Source organism: Lynx canadensis, chromosome B3 (genome assembly GCF_007474595.2).
Source record: "Lynx canadensis isolate LIC74 chromosome B3, mLynCan4.pri.v2, whole genome shotgun sequence".
NCBI classification, from domain to species: Eukaryota; Metazoa; Chordata; class Mammalia; order Carnivora; family Felidae; genus Lynx; species Lynx canadensis.
In genome coordinates this window covers 51681044-51700747 of record NC_044308.2, presented here as the reverse complement: position 1 = coordinate 51700747, position 19704 = coordinate 51681044, and the positions used below count along the sequence as shown (strand labels likewise).

Here is a 19704-nt window from a genome sequence, read left to right as displayed (position 1 = left end):
CAAAAATCCTTTATTTCCATATCTTTATTTGAACAATTTTCTATAATAGCTAGGAGAATACAGCATTAGTGACGCACATTTACTAAGGACAACATTAGACAACTACAAATTTAGAGCGTAAATGTCAATCTGATATTGTTTTGGTTTTCATCTTATCACTAGGTGATATCTAGTGAAAACCCAGGTTTCAAAGGCTTTTGCTGATATGAGGTGAATTGTTAACTTATTTTTAAAAATTCCATGTGGGATATGCTGGAATGGTTTCAGTTTAAAACCAGAGGTGGTTGATAGTGCCTTTCACTTCTCAGTATTTCTGCTTCCTTTCTAATGGATGAGTATTTTACCTAAGAACTTTTCAAAGATTAACCATATCATGTTTTTCTATGTAGATCAAAATAGAATTCCTTTTACAGACCCAACAAGGAAAAATATTTGAAAAACTTCAATGTTCGTTTTCATTGTAGTCAAAAGGCATATCCATTTCACAGCAAATTAATAATTAAAGTTAATAATTAAAATACAATATGTTAAATGTCATGAGCTCATTCCGGTGTAACACTGTTAGAGCAATTTAAATTTTCCAAGGACACAAAAAAATGAACATTACTCCAAGAGTCCACAAAAATACATAACTAGGAATCATAAATTACAACATACATATCCACATTTAAAGGAAAAATTCATCATTTGTTGGAAAATATTAAATGGCTCAAGTGATTTAGAGAGCCTGAAATATAGGCTACAGTTTTATAACATGTGGTACCAATAAGATATTTGAAACTATTGACTGAAAAATGCATGAAAATGTACTGACCTACCAAGCATTAAATTATACGTACCAGTTTCCACGCAAGAAACATTTTTCTTTCAAATATTTCAAGCTATATCACAATACTAAGGAAATGTTAATCGTTTTCAGTCATTTTAGGAAGCTAATGACACTCATTAAGTTAAGCTAATGAACATTTTCGCTAGACCAAATTATAAAATTAAAAAATGTATAAAATGCATTTTGGCAGGTATTTTACAGATTACTTTTCAGTTCCTGATCTGTTGAGAAGTCTACTGTAACTCCAGGTTGATTTAATTTAGGGTAATACAATGGAATAGAACTTACAGCACTCTTCCCTATTTTCATTCAAACTTTTACATATAGTACAGGGTTCTTTAAAAAAATTTTTAAAGCATGTCCATGGAAGGTGTTACAGCTGTACCCTTTACCTGTATCAAGAAAAGATCTGGGGAAAACAAGCCATTTAAGCATTACCAAGAAGCGAACTGATCTATTTCTTCCATATGTTCATTTGCTTACTTGTGACACCAAGCCCCCCAAACTCAGGAACACTGTCTCAGCCCACATTCACTGGCTCTGAGACTGGTGCTGCCTGAGTTCCAACACCTGTTTGGAAATAACAGAAAAGAAAAGGAAGGAGAAGTAACAGGAGGGGAGAGTCATGCAGGAAGAAAAGGAATTAGCGGTTGGAGGCCACACCCAACCAAAACCCTCACAAAACCTTGAGAAACACGGCAAGATATCCTCTCCAGGTAAGTCGGTCCCTTACAGAGGAAAAGTTCCAGAGAACTTAAGGCAGCTCTCGGAGGGAAGGGAGCAGGGGTTAAGGCGGTCCTCACAGCACGCCCTGAGAAGAAATTACAACGCACTTAACCATGAACGGAGGCCACAGCAATACACACAGCCTCTCTGACACGCATGCACATAGCGTACCTCCTAGCTCCAAAGTAAACACCGGCAGCATGCACACACCAAAATGTCCAAACACACGGACGTGGATACGGCTTGCCCATAGACAGACCTCAGAAGGTACCCAGGGGCTTGACGGCCGGCTGCATAGCTCATCTGGTGGCTCTTGTGCTGGCTCTGAGGAGTGTGTGTGTGGAGACTGACTTTCCTCTGAACTTTTGGGAGGCTTTCACTGCTTCCAGTCAGTTTGAGCCAGCCTGCCACTAATTAAAGACCTAAGCACAGAGTGTTGCACCTTTCAAGGGAGCTCTGACTCATTACAAAAATCACACCTAGTTATAGAAGGTAACTGACAAAAAGAAAGCCACCAGGCTCTGGGCACTTCATCTCGTTAGCACAGACAACCTGGTCCTTGGCGCTTGCTCAGTTCCCATATGCCCGTTGCCAATTTTGATAAGAAAAAAAAAAAGCACCTCCTGTTGACCCAGGGTACCCCATGGGTACCAGGAGAAACCAAATGTCACCTCGAGATCTTTTACTTTCCTGCTCCCACCTGCCACTGCTACATTCAGGAAAGCGGCATGGCAGGAGGGCTGTGTGACCTCAGCAAGTCACTGACCTCTTTCTGTGTAGCATCAGCAAGTGACTATAGTAGCTACCCTTTCTGCTTTCCAGTGCTGTTGTGAGGACACAATGAGGTAACAGAGGAAGTGCGCTGAAGAAAAGCATAGCCAGATACAATGTCCTGTTCTGCACTACTTTCAGCAGGAGAATCTAAGGGTCACGTGCTAAGTTTTGCTTACTATTTTATTCTAAACAATTGCAGTTACCCAGAGGATCCTTGATTATGCCTCCTGGGGAACTCTACATTCTGGTAACTGTGTGTGTGTGTGTGTGTGTGTGTGTGTGTGTGTGTGTGTGTGAGAGAGAGAGAGAGAGAGAGAGAGAGAGAGAGAGACAGACAAGGTGGGGTGGGGAGGGCAGGTTGGTGCATGAATATTATGTGAGGATTTCTCAGGATAGGACAGGTACCCCTTGACCTAGGGTTACCAGGATAGTAATTTCTTAAAACAATCACTACACTGAAATTCCCAATATTTTCATAGCCTCCCTCACATGGTATTAAAAGATCTGATCTGTGTTATGCATAATTACCCAGAAAGAGCCAAACAGGATAAAGCAAATCATACAAACTGACCAGGATCCTCAAATTTCCTTTTGGTGGGCTTTGGAATGTATCTTTTTGTACTTTTGCACTTGACAAAAGAAGTGTCAGGTACATGGATATTTTTCAAAACTTCCAAAGGAATCACTTTATGGATCTTATTTTCCCTCTTCTTTATAGTAACGCTCAGGTCAGGCAGACCAAAGCCTTAAGCCAAGGAAAGCTACAAGGAAAACTGCTCCTAATTTTTCAGCCTTGCATTCCAAGGTATGAGCTAGGTCTATAGGTAAGGTGAGTGAGGAGACTATTGAGAAGGGGCTACGAAGACAGGACTGTGTTCTTTCAAGATTTTTCTGTGAATCCCTACTGTGTGTCACAAGGGAATTATGAAAAAGCAAATTAGTGATAATATTAAAGAATGTACTGCTGAGAAGCGAGAACAAGAAGTTGTGGAAAGATCGGCCTGAAGTCAGGCCAGGGGGGCAATTGAGGACTGACTCTACTGCCTTCAGCACAGTCAGAGCAGCTGAGCAGACAGGCAAGTGGTGTATGGTCCGGCTGAGGGAGGGGAAAGAGTGAACAATGGAATGCGCGGCTGGAAGGCTGGGGAAGGGATGTTTGAAGTTGGGTGAGGAAATGTGGTTGGAGAGAGGGTGGGCTGTCCTAAGAGGGGCTCAAGGAAACCCCTAGTAAACAAATAACTGTTGCATCCTCAAGAAAGTAGCACACGGAGTCATTTATCAGGTCTTGGGGTTCCCTGGTTGTAAGGTTGTAGTCTTGTAATGACTAAAGATCTTTATGTTGCTAAGAGAAGTTGATTCAGATCCCCATCTCGGGTTCTGGGTAGGCCTTGGAGGAAGCTGGAGCCTGGAATAGTAGAGTCTTTGCGTGGCCATCACTGAACAGGAGAGATTCTGGCCCAGGTGTGGAACAGAGGCTTCAGCACTTTCCAGCACAAAGGCAGGAGACAAGAGAGTGATGTTTGAGGATATGAGCCGTCTGGGCTCAGATAAAGGGCTGCAACGGCAGTAGGAGCTACAGCATGCTCTTGAAGACCTGACAAGACTCAGGGCATGCACATTACACAGGAACTAAGCTGGGAAAGGGCCCAGGAGGATTTCCAGGTCTGAGGTGGACAGCCTGCATCATCATGACATTTTTTTGGCGTTTCCCCTGTGCAATGAGTCAGTACTCTGGCACATTCAGTACTAACCAAGAGGTAAGAGTTCATTGTTCACTGAAAACCACACTGACAGTTGGGGAAAACTAAGAGAACCTGATTGGATCAGTAGTGTTTTTGGCTGGTTTTGCAAATAAATAAATGTATCCAAACTGAATATGGCAGTACATGATTCAATAAAAATTACTAAAACTAATTCACTTTCTAAAAGCATATATGTAAATCATGTACATTTAAGAAAGGTTATAGCTACACCAACTTGTGGCTTTACATTTTATTAATCCCCTAGAATTAACAGGCACCAAACAGTGATCTTTCAATTAGAGGGTGAACTGAGTAACTGTATCTAGTTTTTCTAGGACCTAAGAGCCAAAAGGAGAGAATTTTAGATGTGGAAGGGTCCAACTCTCTTACTGTATAAATGAGGAATGTGAGGCCCAAATAAGTTAACAGACAGTATTTATCTTTTAATAACAATCTTTATCATTGATTTGAAACTGTTTGACTTCCATTAATATTGCACATGTATTAATAAGATGTCATTTTTCATAGACCATCTAACAGTTAAGTTATATAAATCTATGATTGTAATTCAGAACCAGAGTTTCTAATGAAAACTAAGAATTTGCTTTTGCACAACCTGAAAGATTTACTGTATAGGATGTCCAGGAAAAACTGAGAATATGTTTAATTAGAATTTCAGAATGAAACTTATAGGATCTGGCTCTTACTGAAACAAATCCTCTAAAATTCAGCAGTCTTCTTATATAAGTCTTAAAGTATTTCTAGTATGACGCTCTTTAAAGTATCTAGTGGTACTGAGAACATTTATAGAAGTTGCAAAGCCTAAAAAAATGGAATCATAGTATTTATTATATACCTTGTTTTGCATAATTTATAGGATAATCAAGGTTTCAAGACCCGAACCATGACTATGCTGACACTCTTCTCTAGATAGTGACTGAGATTAATTCTTAATAAATTAAGAAGAAAGAAAACCTGGCTGGGTTGAAAATATGCAGTGCAGGAATCTGATCTGGGAACTAAAAATAAGTCACTTCACAGAACACTGTACCCTGATGTGATATCCACCCAGGGAAAATTAATGAGCACATCAATGTAATACATTCTGAATAAATAATGACATCAACAATAGCCACTTTGTCTAATCCTATCCCTAAATGTCAAACATTTTGTCATATTACTACATGACTTCCCAGTGTCCGCTACTCGTGCAGGGGAATCTGTATATATTTGCACATAATCCAGTTAAAATGGTCTGACTGAATTGTAAACAGAGTTGATAAAAGAGAAGCTTACTGTTGTAGTGCCTAATAAGAATATCGCTTACATGTTAAAGTATACAGTATGTAGCAGCAATTTAAAATGCTCAGTAAACTACAGTACAAATGGACTTCTATGCTATATGGCAAACCAACATTCTCTTAATATCTCTATATCAGAGTGACACATATAAGGAAGTTACTTGACCAATTACTTTACATATTGCCAGTTTATTTCTTTGATCCAGTTTGACAATATCAACATAATTGATTCCTGAACTGATATGATATGTACTCAATGGCAATTTTTCTTTCAATTCTTCTGGTTCACACAGAGGAGGTTCTTTGTTGGTGCCTTCCTAACAACAGCTCATAGCTGGAATTTACATTTTTACCATACCATTAGGATGCAGTGCTAAGGATTGAAAATAAATGCTGGCAGCTGGAGACACTCTTCCCCCTTCTGTCTGCCATTTACCTGCATGTAACTCAGGATACCTAACTGATCAAGGGTGAGTGTTGCTATGAATTAAAGGTAACACAGTACAAAGAAGCCTATCTGTCTCTCCAAGGTGATGAAAGTATTTAGGGAGATTTCCAGTTAATAACCTCTTGTTTGAAAGATACTCAGTACTTTCTCTTTAGAGCATATTTTCAGTAGCTCACTGGAAATAACGGGTTCTTATTTCAGGCAAGAAATTTACTGTCACTGTTTGCCTTGACATCACATCACTTTCAGACCCGTGATATGAATCCCAGGCCCAGGCTGGCTGGAATTTGGATGGTTTCTAGTGCGAGGGAGGATGGGTTAAAAGGAAAGGTGACAGGAAAGATGTGTTTAGCATCCATGAGCAGCTGAGGAGAGTCTTTCCTGTCTCGTAAACGCATCTGAGATTTAAAAACAAAAAACAGAACATCAGTTCTTTGAATCTACAAATATTTTTTTCCCACCAAAAATCTACCAAAAAGTCTTCAACTGCTAAAGAATGTTTATATTTGTTTTAAAATCACTGCATTTTTTCTAATAATCTGTTACCAAAAGTTAATGCACTGTCAGAATGAGATAATACAATAACAAAACCACACTTTCCTTCAATAAACTGTAAATTTCCATTCAAAAGACTGTGTTGGTGAATCAAAGGAAAAGAAAGCCTGGGAGATCTTACCTGTATAGTACGAATAAATGATACAGAGACTCTTTCTTCAAACTCATTAACTGGAGTATACAAATTCAACACTTTGACAATCTGCGAGAAATGAAATGATCAAAGTTTTCAGCATATAACCAAATACATACTGGGTGCTGATAATCTGGGAAACTAAAAGGATCTGTGCATACAGTTTATAATTCTACTCAGGGCTGGGTTGGGATGAGGGAAGAGGGAGCTAGTCTAAAGGGCACATTTACCTTTACTATGTGAAATTTTTAAAATAAGAATGTATTAATGTATTATCTGTACTTTTAAGAAGAAATATAAATCTGGAAAAACAATCAAACTATACAAAAGAACACAACATGAAAAGGAAAAGTGTCTCACTCAATCTTCCCAGTCTACCCAAATGGCAACTTTTAACAGTGTCCCTAGTTTCCATCTAGCTGCTTTCTATACATATTCTATGTATAGTTTGTGAAGATGTCTATGTTATGAGATGCGTAAAGAACATTAAGAAAGCCCAAGAGTCAGCATAGAAATAACTGGCAAAAGAAAAATGGGTAAGGTTTATGCCTATTTCTTGCCTCGTGCTGTTGCCACTGTCCTCAAATGTCCTTCTCACTTCCTTAAATTCAATACCCAGCTTAATGGAGCCTTCCTCGAACACAGTGACTGCCCCTCGGCACTTCCTTTAGACATCTTACTGTAGAACTTGCTACAACCTCTTATAGTAGAATCAGTTAGGTACATCTGCCTTGTCTACTAAACTGGAAATTCTTTTTAGCCAAGGATTGTTTCTTATTTTTTGAAGCATCTCCCCCAGCAACAGGTATGGTGCCTCAAGATAGGAGCTCAATTAGTCATTTATTGAAATAAAGGAATAAGAATAATCTGTCTTAAAATAGAGAAGTCTAAAATATCATTCAATTATCAAATAGTATGGAAAATTACTTTTTGGAATACAGGTTCCATAGAATGCAGAGAATGTACACCCCATGAGAGCAGGGACATTGTTTTGTTCTTGGTTGTATCTCAGTGCCTGGGACATTATGCCGAACACTATACACACTGAATAAATATTTACTGAGAGGCGCCTGGGTGGCTCAGTCAGTTAAGCATCAACTCTTGATTTTTGACTTAGGTCATGATCTCACGGTTCATGAGCCCTGTGTCAGGCTCTGTGCTGACAGTGTGAAGCCTGCTTGGGATTCTCTCTCTCTCTCCCTCAGAATAAATAAATAAACATTAAAAAATAAATAAATATTTATTAAATGTTGACTGTGGATGACTGAGTTGCTAGTAAAGTCTCCTTTAAGACCTGTATAGGTATATGTCTTCTCTGACACATATGAAGTCAGCTCAGAGACCAGAGCAATGGCTAGGAGACCTCCTCACTTCCCTGAGCAGCACCCGTGAGGAGTGCTACCTTACCGCACAGCAGGGCAAAGTGTTTTACCTGGGCAGTAGTTAAAGCACTGCACATGGAACAGATGGCTTCTGCGTCATCATCTGTCTTCTTTTTCACTTGCAAAAGCTGCGCAGCCTGAATGAGAGGTTCCAGGGTTTCTTTAGCCCCACTGTTCATCAGATTCTTGTCACGCAGCCACTCTTCCAGTTGACTGACATTGTACCTGTGCCAAAAAAAGAGAGAGGGAGAGAATGCAAATTTACCGAATGTTATCATAAATGTCTTAATTTTTTATGTATGGCTTTGTCAGGAATTTCAGTTAAAATGACAGCCAGTATTTATGTTCAATTTTCTTAAATCTTACCAGTGCTTAAAATTTTATTATAGCCATAAGGTTTATAATCATAATTATATAAGAGTAAGTGACTAGAGAATATAATTAACTTCAATGGAAGGTAGAAATATAGCCATTACAGCAAAAGTTATGAAATATGACTTGCTGAAAGACAAAATAGAACACACAATATGGCTGTGTCCTTATTAAACAGCTGACCGGAAAACACTTTCTAGCTTCTCTTACAATTTCAGAGGGTAGAATCAATAACCTCTGAGTATCCATTCCTCTTTATTACAGGTTAAATTCCAAGTTAGTCAAGAAAAACAAGATCACACAGACCTTGTGCTCCAGCTCTGTTTAGGGAAGAGCCTGGGTGATAGGGTAGTGGCCTGAGGAAGCTCAGGGATGGAAGGACAGCAGGGTAAGTGGGGGCCGCTGGAAGAGACGAAGACTCCAAATATGGAGAGAGACATGGAAACTGCACAGACGCCAAGGTTACAAGAGGTGGTCAACCAAGTGACAGTGGTTTTCATACTAAAATGCTAAAGGGACGCATGAGCAGCACTGCACAATCAGGCAAATAGGAGACCGAATGTTATTACGATGGTGCTTCACGTGTATAAACAAAGCTTACAAAGAAATAAATCCTACTACTTGAGTGGGAGGCATTATCTTTCTAACATTAACTACAATGGCTGTGCGTCAGAATAGAAAATTTGAAAAGAATGCCAAGGTTTCCTGAGATTAACTTTTGTAAGAGAAATCCTTTTTTCCTCTCTTGGCAAATATTCTATTTTAAAATAAATGATTTGCAAAAAAAAAATCAATTCTATTATGAGTATGAGGTTATGTGGTGGAGTAGTTGGGCATAAAACTGAGTGCACATTTTCTTAAGAGATGAGGGGCATATTTGAAGTTAGTAACAGATCTATTAGACACGTTCTTGTTACCATGGTACAAAAAGGTGTTTTGTCAAAATAACTTTCTAAGAGAAGTCAAGCATCAGAAATCTTCATTATAAAGAATTAGCTATTTTGTAATGTACAATTAAAACACATGCAAACGGCGAGGAAGCAGCTATCTCAACTGTAAGAATTTTGCATCATCTTCTCTCCATTCCCTCAAACAAATTAGCGTCACAGTGGAGCGGGGTTCCCAACTAGTGGTGTGTAGAGCCTACTGAAAGGCACAGTCAGGAGCGGTAATGAATGAAAGTGGAGAAGCCCAGCCAGCCAAGAGAAAGCAGCTCCATGTCCAGTCCTCCCGTGCTGCCCGGCTGGCGGTAGCAGACATTGGGTGCACTGACCTCAAACAAGCCATCAGCTTTGGTGTTCGCTCACCTGATCTGCATGCCTTTACTCCAGGAGCACATGTCCTTCCGCAGAAGGAGGTTGTTCAGGGTGATGGCCCCAACAATGTAGAACATCTGTTTGACCACCTGCTTGATCAGTTCAGGGTCCATGCCGTGCTGACACATGACTGAATGGAAGGAGTTGAGCTGCCGGAGGATGGAGTCCAGTGTATAGGTGCCCTCGTCAGCGATGCTGGAGGTTCGCTTTCTTAGCCCCGTGGGCTTCACCCCAGACACGCCCTGAATGGTTTCATGCTCCAGCATGCCAGAGACTGCGGGAGTAGTTCAAGTGTTAGAAGAGAAGATGCGTGTTCCACGTGCATACACGCATGCTCACACATGCTCTCACACATTCAATTGAGGAAGATCATCTGAGTATCAAAACAGAGGGAGAAGGAACTTCCCAAAAAGAGGGCTTCCAGATTTTAAACTTCAATGAAGGAATAATTCTTAAATGCGAAAATTTACCATGAAACTAAGAAATCGTAATGGTGTATTTTCAAAAATAGGAAGCAGCAACCTTATAACAACACAAGTGTGTGATATCTTGGGAGGGTTTTTGAGAAAGATGTAGCAGTTAGGGAGAAGATAAGATATTCTCCAGGGATATCTAAACCCCACAGGCAAACAAATTAAGTAGCAAGTACAAGAGGAGATTGGGCAGTGGTTGTGGAGAAGCCTTGAGAGGGGATGGTCGTGTGGGGCTGGAGAACTGGGCCATTCCTTGCCCTGAACTTTCCACAGTGGCAGAGAGGCCCCGGGGTTAGCCTCAGCCTCCCAGAACTCAGTTTTCTCGAATCTGGGGCACTGCTGCTCCCTCCACTGTGCCCTCACAGTGTTTGGCTTATGCCCCCTCGAGGATGGTTGTGGGATGACCACCGCTTGGACTGACAGCGCCTTGACAGCAGGGGCCATTCCCGATTCAGTTTTTACATCTCCTATTCATTTACATCTCACAGTGCTAAACGTGGCTTCCATAGCACCTGACAATGACACAAAACACTGGTGGTTATTATCACATCACTGGGAGATGGGGAAAGCAGTTTAAAGGGGGGCATCTTGGAGGTAAACTTCTTATTTAGCCAATAAAAATAGGCAAAAATAGAAAAAATATTGGCTGAAGTTGACCTCTGTGTCCGTGTCACCTCTTACATTGTAGCTGACCTAGGTCGCTTTGAACACAACCTTTAGGGGACAACTGAAGAACTGACGACTGAAGTTGTCCCGTGAAGAAATCACTGCTATCTCCCATGGCTTCCTCAGCCTTTTTGGTTTCTAGTTGGTTAACTGTGGGCCTATGATGGAAGACAGAATACTAAAGGCAATGAAGAAGTTGTGGAAATGTGGGAAACACACAGGTAGGAAAAGAAAGTGTAGCTGGGAGTAGCCTTAAGAAGGTGTTGCTGATTTGCCTGAAGATAACAGAGTTTGATAACTTAAAACAAATTTAATTCAATGCATTCAAAACTAGCATCCTGCAATTTATATATGCCTCCTAATTCCTATTTCATGAATGCTACCCATTCCGAAGGAATAGAGGTAGTATAGTACATAAATACACACTCAGAGTGAGCATATGCATATAAAAGAGAGGTATGTGGACTCACACACCTAGCTGAATACACATATATAGAAACACACACACGTGCACACCCCAGTCACTCATCCACTGAGAAAATGCTACTTTAAACCAAATTGCCTTTAACAATTCCGTAGAGGCCACAAGATGAACAACCCACCGTGGAGTGTCTGACACCTATTCTTGTTGCTGTGGTACCCCGCAGCCCTTTTACTGTAGCCTAATAGGCAAAGTGCAAACTCTCCCCAGCCTCCTTAGTCTTAGATGGGCCCTGAGGAGGCTCAGTGTAGCAGTGTCCTGGACCAGAGTTTAAAGTTTTAATTTTTGAAAACTGGACAAGGTATGAGGTATATTGATGGGTATATAGCATAACCCGGTCTTAAGGGAGAGGACTCACACAGTGGGGAGATTAACTAGATACTGCCATTTCGATCATATGGAAGCAGTGATTCTGATGTATCCCAGTTAGTCACGGCTGGGGTTCTGGGATTCCTCAGCTAATTTCAGGACTCGGTCTTACTACTTTATGTTCTTTGTATGAAGAAACAAATGCCACTGGTGGGCACATGAGGTAGACAGACCTCGATGTCAGCAATGCTCTCGTCTTACCGATCATTGGCTGAAGGATGTTCTCTAACACCCGCACGAGCTGCTGGTAGATCTGAATGGCTAAGTCACTTAGCACCTGCCGGTACTCAGCCAGGTCAAAGTTGGTGAGGCAGTGTTCATTCTGGCGAGACGTGTTGTGTTTCATAAAGCCCTAGAGCCATAAAGCAGAGTTACTGACACCCGTGAAATAAAAGCTCTCTTCTAACTCCCTCGTTTGATCAGACGTCTCCTGCTGTCTTTCCTCTGAAGAGTTTCCTGTCTGCTCTGCTCTTGAATGCCAGACAGTCATTCTCAAATGCTGGTGTTTGTTTCCATCATATTCCCCTTCCACTTCTTACTAGCTTTTGAATAGTATCTAAAGTTGGCAAGCTAGCATTCAGTGAAACAAGATGGGGGAACTTAGTTTAAAAAAAAAAATTAATGAGTGTTTTCACTTATGAAGCAGCAGGTTTACTGCCAAACAGTAAATTATCTCAAGCACTAATCTCTTAACTTCCTATTTATAAATATTGCACCTGAAGGGCATACATCATCTTAAACTAGACTGGCTTCTACAGAGATTGGTGAATAAATAAAAAATTTCCCTTCATTATATTTCATTGTAACCATACATGATTTTCAATCCAAGCTTAGAATGGAATCTTTTGGTGGTATGAGCTAAAATGGGAAGCCAACTGTACAGGCAGGTACTTTTGTCAGACGTTGCCTGACAAAAGGCAATTGCCTGTTTGATGGATTCTGCACATAATCAAGCATGTGCCTCCCTAAAACTACCTAACAACATGGTCAGAAGTGGGGACTGACAGGACAGTTAATGGCCCCTCGGGGGGATTCTAGTCTGTCTGTCCCACCTACTCAGGGAGCACGTCTTACTTATATTTATATTTTCCGTCATTTGCCGGGATAGTCCCCTGCTGCTAGCCTCTTGGTGCCCAGAAAATGCTACCGCTCAGCTTCTCTGGCTGCTCTCCCAGCACAAGGTGGAGGTATGGAGGGCAGTGGTTAGGGGCACAGGCTCTTGGAGGTGAGCAGACCTAGAATTCTCGCACTGCTCCTTATGGCTAAGAGAACCTGGGCAAAATGATGAACTTCATCGAACTTCAGTTTCCTCATCTGTAAAACTGGGTTATAATCCCTACCTCACAGAGATGTTGCAAGAATTAAATAACATAGAGTAAGTACTATCTGATATATACCGAGCAGACCTTAATAAAGAGTAATTATTAATAGATAACAGTATTGAAATATTAGTTTTGAAGTCTAGTAAACACCTGATGAACATATCACTACAAATAAAAGCAAAACAGGTTTTGGGACCAGTCTAGAGAGACATGCCTTAGCTTGATCACCTTTCATGCATTTGGAAAGCCCAAATCGATGAATTTCTTTAAGTAGTTCTCTATTTCTCATATCAGTCCTTGAAAAGCCCACTTCCACATGCTGACAAGAGGTTTCACTGCTGGTAACAATTCATCGACAAATGCTCATTTTATTTCTGCTATGCTTCATCAAAATACAAACTCTCAGAGGGAAGAAACTATGTCACTGTCTAAATCACTGTTTCATAAACAATGAACATCAAACAAAGCTACAGCATCCAAGCCACCTCTGAACTCAGGCTTCTAAATTAATGGCTAAACGTTTTGTGCTTTTCAATTTTTCCCTAAAAAGTTCACAAAGTATATCACACTTGTGTTTTAATGAAGGTTTTCTCACCTCTTCTCCACTGTACTGCTTCAAACAGTGCAAAAATCGGCATGTGTTAGAGAGCCAGAAGGAGACGGTTTCAAAATCATCACCTCTTTTCTGAAAGAGAGAAAAAGGCTAAATTCACTTTTCCTTAGGGAAATAACAACCTGAAGGAAACTGAACAGATACCAGAAGGCCTCAGTTAAATTATAAAGAATTACAAAAATAAATCACATTGCAAAGTCTTACATCATTGCTAGAAAATTTCAACCGAGTTTGTTGGTTGGTTGTTACTTTGCTTGGCATCTAGTTTCTTGCCATTAGAAAAGGATGCCCAGTCACTCAGTTGATGTCAGTTTAATGGTCCCTTTCAGCAGAAAAAAATTCATCAAGCCACAGCTTACCCCAACTCACTTCCTTCAGGATTACTAAGGGGATCAGAGAGGACTAAAAGCATAAAAGGGAATTACAGACTATGAAACGCTGAAAGCCGGATTAGGTTACAAATCAGGTCAACATTAAGATACAATTCCTGAGCAGAGAATCAGAAACGGGATGAAGGAAGTCCTGTGCAGAAAAGGAGACAGGGGAAGCTGAACAGCTCTTCATCAGGACTGGGGCACATGTCAAACAACCAGTTGCTAAATCAAAACAGGGACTCAAGGCAAATACACTTCAATTCAAAACTGGGATGTGAGACAAGCTCACATCAATTTTAAACGGTATTGAAAGGGTGTTATATTCTAGTACCCATCCCTTTTCAATTTTTAAACAATTTGATATAATAATTAGTTAAATTAGAGAAATGTCTTCTTGCAATTAAGATGAGAGGGAGAAAACGCTTTGGTTTTGTGGTCTTTGCAGGAGCTGACTTACAAATTAGTAAAACTTGCAGGCTAAGTGCAATATAGCATCAATACACCAAAAATGAAATGAGTTATATCAGAAGACATTCATCAATTTTTAAACATTAAATCTTCAGAAACCCCATGTTTTAGTAACCACCATAAAACTAACTGCATAGCATATCTGCACAGCAGGGATGGAGAACCAGCATTTGTCAAAGGTTCACTAGCAGGGACTGCAGGGAGGGTGTGTTCAATGGGGACAGAACTTCAGTTGTAGGGGTATGAAAAAGTTCTGGAGGTGGACAGTGATAGGGTTGGCACAACAATGTGAATATGCTAACGGCACAGAACTAAGCACTGAAAAATGGTTATGCGGTAAATTTTATGTTATATATATTTTACCATAATTTAAAAAATAGTGCATTAAAGACATCTTAGATTTGAAAGCATCCACTGGGCATGTTAACTACCTACTTATCTCCATCCTAAAAGTTCTCATCTAACTTCAGTTAGATAATCAGAAAGCAAAGTGCTTGGAGAACATTTTCTTAGCTCCTCATAGAAACACGTGAGGTAAAGCTAAGTATAATGTTCATTGTTTTTCTAGAGAGGCAAGAGGAGTATTATGCAAGGTGACTCAGTGACTACTGAGTTATGTAGGGCTTTCTACTCTCTTACATAATTCTGCTGCCGTTTCCAAATCTTTCCTCTCTGTTAGTATCTATGTGTTGCTTCTCACATGGAACCAGGCATTTCAGGTAACAAGGAAAATTATGGGGTGAGTTGGAGAATAAGAGGAAGAAAAGTTGGAAGAAAAATTATAATGTTTTATCAGACTTCTTTTTATATGAATGAAACATATGGTATTGAACTTATTTAATACCTTTCTAACTAGAGCAACATACTTCCTAGATATATGGATCACACTAAGTATTTTTAATTTACTTTTAAGACCTCAAAGCAGACTATTTCCATTTATGGAGAAACTTAATTTACTCTGCACTTAGGTACAATTATATCAAATTAATTTTGATTACTGTTCAACCTGAGCCCCAGTGTAAAAGAAGGCATACAGACTTGCAAGAAAGAATGCTTCCTATAGTGGAAGTTACCAGTGAAGACTGCAAAGTGTCATATCTGGTAACTTAGCTCCAGCTTAAGGAAGGAAAAGTAACTTGGGGCAGATTCTGTCATCATTAAGATTAATTATGAGAATTTTGTTGAACATGAACTGACCTTTAATACTTTTTTGATGCTGTTAATTGTTGATGTTAGCAATGACCTTACTTTCTGATCATCATTCAGGTAGTCAGCATGTCGAACACACATAAACAGGATATATGCTGGTAACCCTGGAATCAAATTGACTGCCACACCACGTGGCTTCAGTTCTGAAAGGAAATGAGGAAAAATAATCTTATATAACACTGAAAGTCTTCATGAGGAATGTTTTGTAAGATACAAAAGCACAGTTCTTGTGAAAGAATTCAATCATTCAGGGCTAAGAGGTCACACTAAAAAAAGAAGCATTTTAATAGCTCATTAAGTAGAGAAATTTTGAGTCTTAGTTGGGACATATGAATCTTAGTTGTCTATATAATGACAACTCCCAAGTTTATATCTCTTGCCCTGACTTTTCCCTTGAATTCCAATTTAATGTATCAACTGCCTTCTTAACACCTCTGCTCAGGCACATCGAACTGAGTCCATTCCAAACCAAGCCACTAGATCCCTTTGGAACCTGCTCTCCCAGGAGCTGTCCCCTTCTCAGTTAAATGGCAGTTCCAGACTTCTGGTTTCTCAAATCATGAGCTTAGTCAGCATCTCTGACTCATTGTTTTCTCACACCACACATCTAATCCAGTAATAAGTCCTATTGGCTCTACCTAGAAAACCCATTCAGAATCCAATTACTTACTCTACTGGCCATCCTAGAATAGACTATGCTCTTCTCCTGGACTGTAGTGATGGCTTCCAGACTAGTTTCCCTGATTCATCCGCTGCTCCCTAATAGTACATTTTTCACACAACAACCAGAGTGACTCTATACAAAGATGTAGGTCAGATCCTGTCACTCTTGTCCTGAAAATCTTCCAAGTTACTTCTCATCCATTTATAAAATAAAAAATCTTCACTATGGTCAGTGTGATCTGGCCCTGTTCCCTTCCCCAGCTCACAATGAATCTCCTTGTTGTTGGTTGAATATGCCAGGCATGCTACCACTCCAGGGACTATGTACTTACTATTTTCTGCCTGGAATGTTCTTTCCTCAGATATCAGGATGATTTGCCTCCTTACCTCCTTTGATCTCTGTTCAAAGATCACCTTATTGAAGACAACTTTCTGGACAGTCTTATATAAACTAATACATTTGCCTTTACTCTTTATCCTTTTCCCCATTATATGTCTATTTTTCCTCTGTTCCCCACCATCCCCCAAAGTAAGATCTATGAGAATAGGGACTTTATTTTCTTTTTTTTTTTTTAATTTTTTTTTTTCAACGTTTATTTATTTTTGGGACAGAGAGAGACAGAGCATGAACGGGGGAGGGGCAGAGAGAGAGGGAGACACAGAATCGGAAACAGGCTCCAGGCTCTGAGCCATCAGCCCAGAGCCTGACGCGGGGCTCGAACTCACGGACCGCGAGATCGTGACCTGGCTGAAGTCGGACGCTTAACCGACTGCGCCACCCAGGCGCCCCGGGACTTTATTTTCGTTCAGTATCCAGTACCTAGAAAATACTTAGCATGTGGTAGGAGCTCACTAAATGTTATTGAACTGATGAATCTTTGTTAACTCTATGCTTAAAAACCAGTGGCTTCTAAACATTTTTGCTAAATAAAGATCATGCTGAAACTTAAGTGCCTCTGCACCTATATATAGCACTCATGCCATGAACCCTGGGAACATTAAATCAAGTATAATTGCCAATCACATTACTGTCACCCCACACCTGCGGGGAGGAATGCTATGCAAAAGCTGAGAAGAGAGGTTTTTTCCCTTTTTCAGTTCACAACTTTCAGGCTGTGTGCACTCCCTACTCACTTCCCACTGTCCCCTAAAGAGTCTTCTTGCAGAGCCAGGGGGCTTACACACGATCTTAACCCTATGCTGCTCTGAAATGCTTCCTTCATGTCCATTTCATTTGTTCAGTCCTCTCCTTCCATTGCTGGGATCTTTTCCCTAATTCTTTTGTTTCTTCTCTTTCACCAAACTGTTGTTCTTGACATATTTAGTTGTCAAAGGAAGCAAGGAAAAAATGAGATTCAGGAAGTTCAGTGGCTGAGACCAGTGGGTGTTCAACTGTGGCTTACACTTCAGAATCCTTTGAAAGATTGAAAAACATATACCAGACATGGTCAGGCTCTTCCCTCTAGAGATTTTGATGTAATTAGTCTGTGGTGGGGACTGTGCGTTAATACTTCTCAAAAGCTTCCCCAGATAATCTAATCTTCAGCCAGAGCTGAGAAGCCCGGGCCTCAAAGGATCCTGATAGGTGGATTCCAGACCAGTCTCCCTGCAGGTTGACTGCAGCATGACGTGGTCAGGATGCTACTGCAGCAGGATCACACACAGTATACAGTGATGACTAAAGAAACCAGCGTTGAATATTTCAAACATTAGTGACTAGTCTTTCCCACTGCCGACGCATGTACCAGAAAGACCTTTTATCCCATGCAGAAAATACTTGCCCAGAATCAGGTTCTTAACAAGCTTTTGCTCATCCTCCTTCTTGTATTCCAGCATTCCTTGGAAATCCTTTTCTTTCCTAGGAATATTGACCGGACGGATGGGTTCATCAATGATCTGTCCTGGGGATATGTTCTCCATTTGGCCCACTTCATGAGAAACAAAAAGGAGAAGAAAATATTTTCCAGGTAGAAAAGATAAGAGGGTTCCATAGCCCAATAATTTTAAACGAACTCTATAACAACAGAAGCTTGTCATATTTGCCACTTACTTGTTCCCTCTTTAAATACCTTTTTCTGCTAAAATTGAGTGGACACTTGGCAAAATTATATGGTGATGTCACCCTAACATCCACTAATGCTTGGCTACTATCAATATCAAAGAACCTTACTTGATTTAAAAACATTTTTTTTTTTTTTTTGGTAATAAAATTTACTTTGTAGTAAGATTAAATGTCCCTGAAGTAAGTGGTTTAACTTCTTGGTTAATTAATCAGTACCATCATAATGGTTAAATATACTTAAGCTTTAATCACAGAAGAAAAAATATAATATTCTAGGAAGAAGCAGCAAGAGTATTAAAGATTCCCTGTCACATTTAGCTCTATGAATCCAGTCATCAAAGAAAAAGAACACTTACTTTCACTGTATAATTGCAATCAGTTCAAACCACATCAAGATAAATGGCAGAATAGTGTTTGTTCACACTAGTTGATGTGAAATGTTATCATTTTTCACAAAGGCCTTATAAGGCAAAGCACTAACTTTTTCCTACTACCCCTCATCCCCAAAGAAATCATGAGCAGATAAAACACTTCTATTTAATATGATTTCCTAAATATTATTCTGGTTTTTGCTTGTTTGTTTGTAATCAAGTGCTAAACGTCTTAAGTTGTAACCATTTAAAGTATAACCACTGGTTAACAACCCTTTTAGATGTTAAAAATGGTCACTATTGTTAATGGCAGGTGCTAGAGAAGGATTATGCTAAGGATTAAAAAAAAAAGTCTTCAATTTCATCTCAAAATTGAGAATTAAATGAGAAATGCAAGGGAAGAAAAGGAAACACAGAGTCATGGTGGTGTTTGTGGAAGTATGTGCTAATAAGCAGGTTTTTCTTCTTTTATCTATAGGGAGGGGGCAGTTAAGAAATCTCTTTAGGCATAGATTGAGTTGAACCTGGTGTCAAACAAACAAAATGCAGCTCAGAAGCATTAGAAAATTTAATGTTGCTGATTCTACAAGGTATCAGTAGAGCTTCCCCTGTCACCCTGGGCAACTTCCTATGTTAGTTCTCGGAAGCCAGCTCCATAGGACAAGGTTATCACAGAGAACACCAGTACCTGCCAGTGTTCTGGCTTAAGTGGCAGGGAGCCAGCCTAGTGACACTCCGTCCACCTCATGCTGCAGCATCACACACCGGGATTACCAGCGCTGACAATCACCACCGTCCATCACCACTATGATATCTGAAGAGTGATCATATCGTGATTGGACAAGTCAGGACTGGGATATCTAGTGTTTCATATGCATGGTAAACTGTATGTCTCTATGCAGGAGACAGGAGATTCAAGCTATTTAGTTTTACACAAATTACTTCTGGAGTCAGTTTAAACACAACACCATGAAGAACTCAGGATCAGCACACAGTGGGCTTCACAGCTTATACATATGCTGCATGTAAGGTACAAAAGAGTAAAACCCCTGCCA

The 19704-nt window shown here is 40.0% G+C and overlaps 1 protein-coding gene across 7 annotated transcripts in view; it reads right to left on the bottom strand.

Moving 5' to 3' along the window:
* Positions 1-4489: 4489 nt before the first annotated feature.
* Positions 4490-19704, bottom strand: part of MYO5A (myosin VA) — a 192368-nt gene continuing 177153 nt past the window's right edge. For all 7 annotated transcript variants that reach the window (XM_030318158.1, XM_030318162.1, XM_030318163.1 and 4 more), the window contains 8 exons: positions 17998-18144; positions 15542-15696; positions 13485-13574; positions 11769-11919; positions 9570-9852; positions 7941-8115; positions 6497-6577; positions 4490-6218 (listed from right to left, as the gene is read on the bottom strand). In XM_030318158.1, coding sequence (XP_030174018.1) covers positions 6066-6218; positions 6497-6577; positions 7941-8115; positions 9570-9852; positions 11769-11919; positions 13485-13574; positions 15542-15696; positions 17998-18144 — 1235 coding nt within the window. In that variant the 3' untranslated portion in view covers positions 4490-6065. The remainder of the gene's footprint in view (positions 6219-6496; positions 6578-7940; positions 8116-9569; positions 9853-11768; positions 11920-13484; positions 13575-15541; positions 15697-17997; positions 18145-19704) is intronic.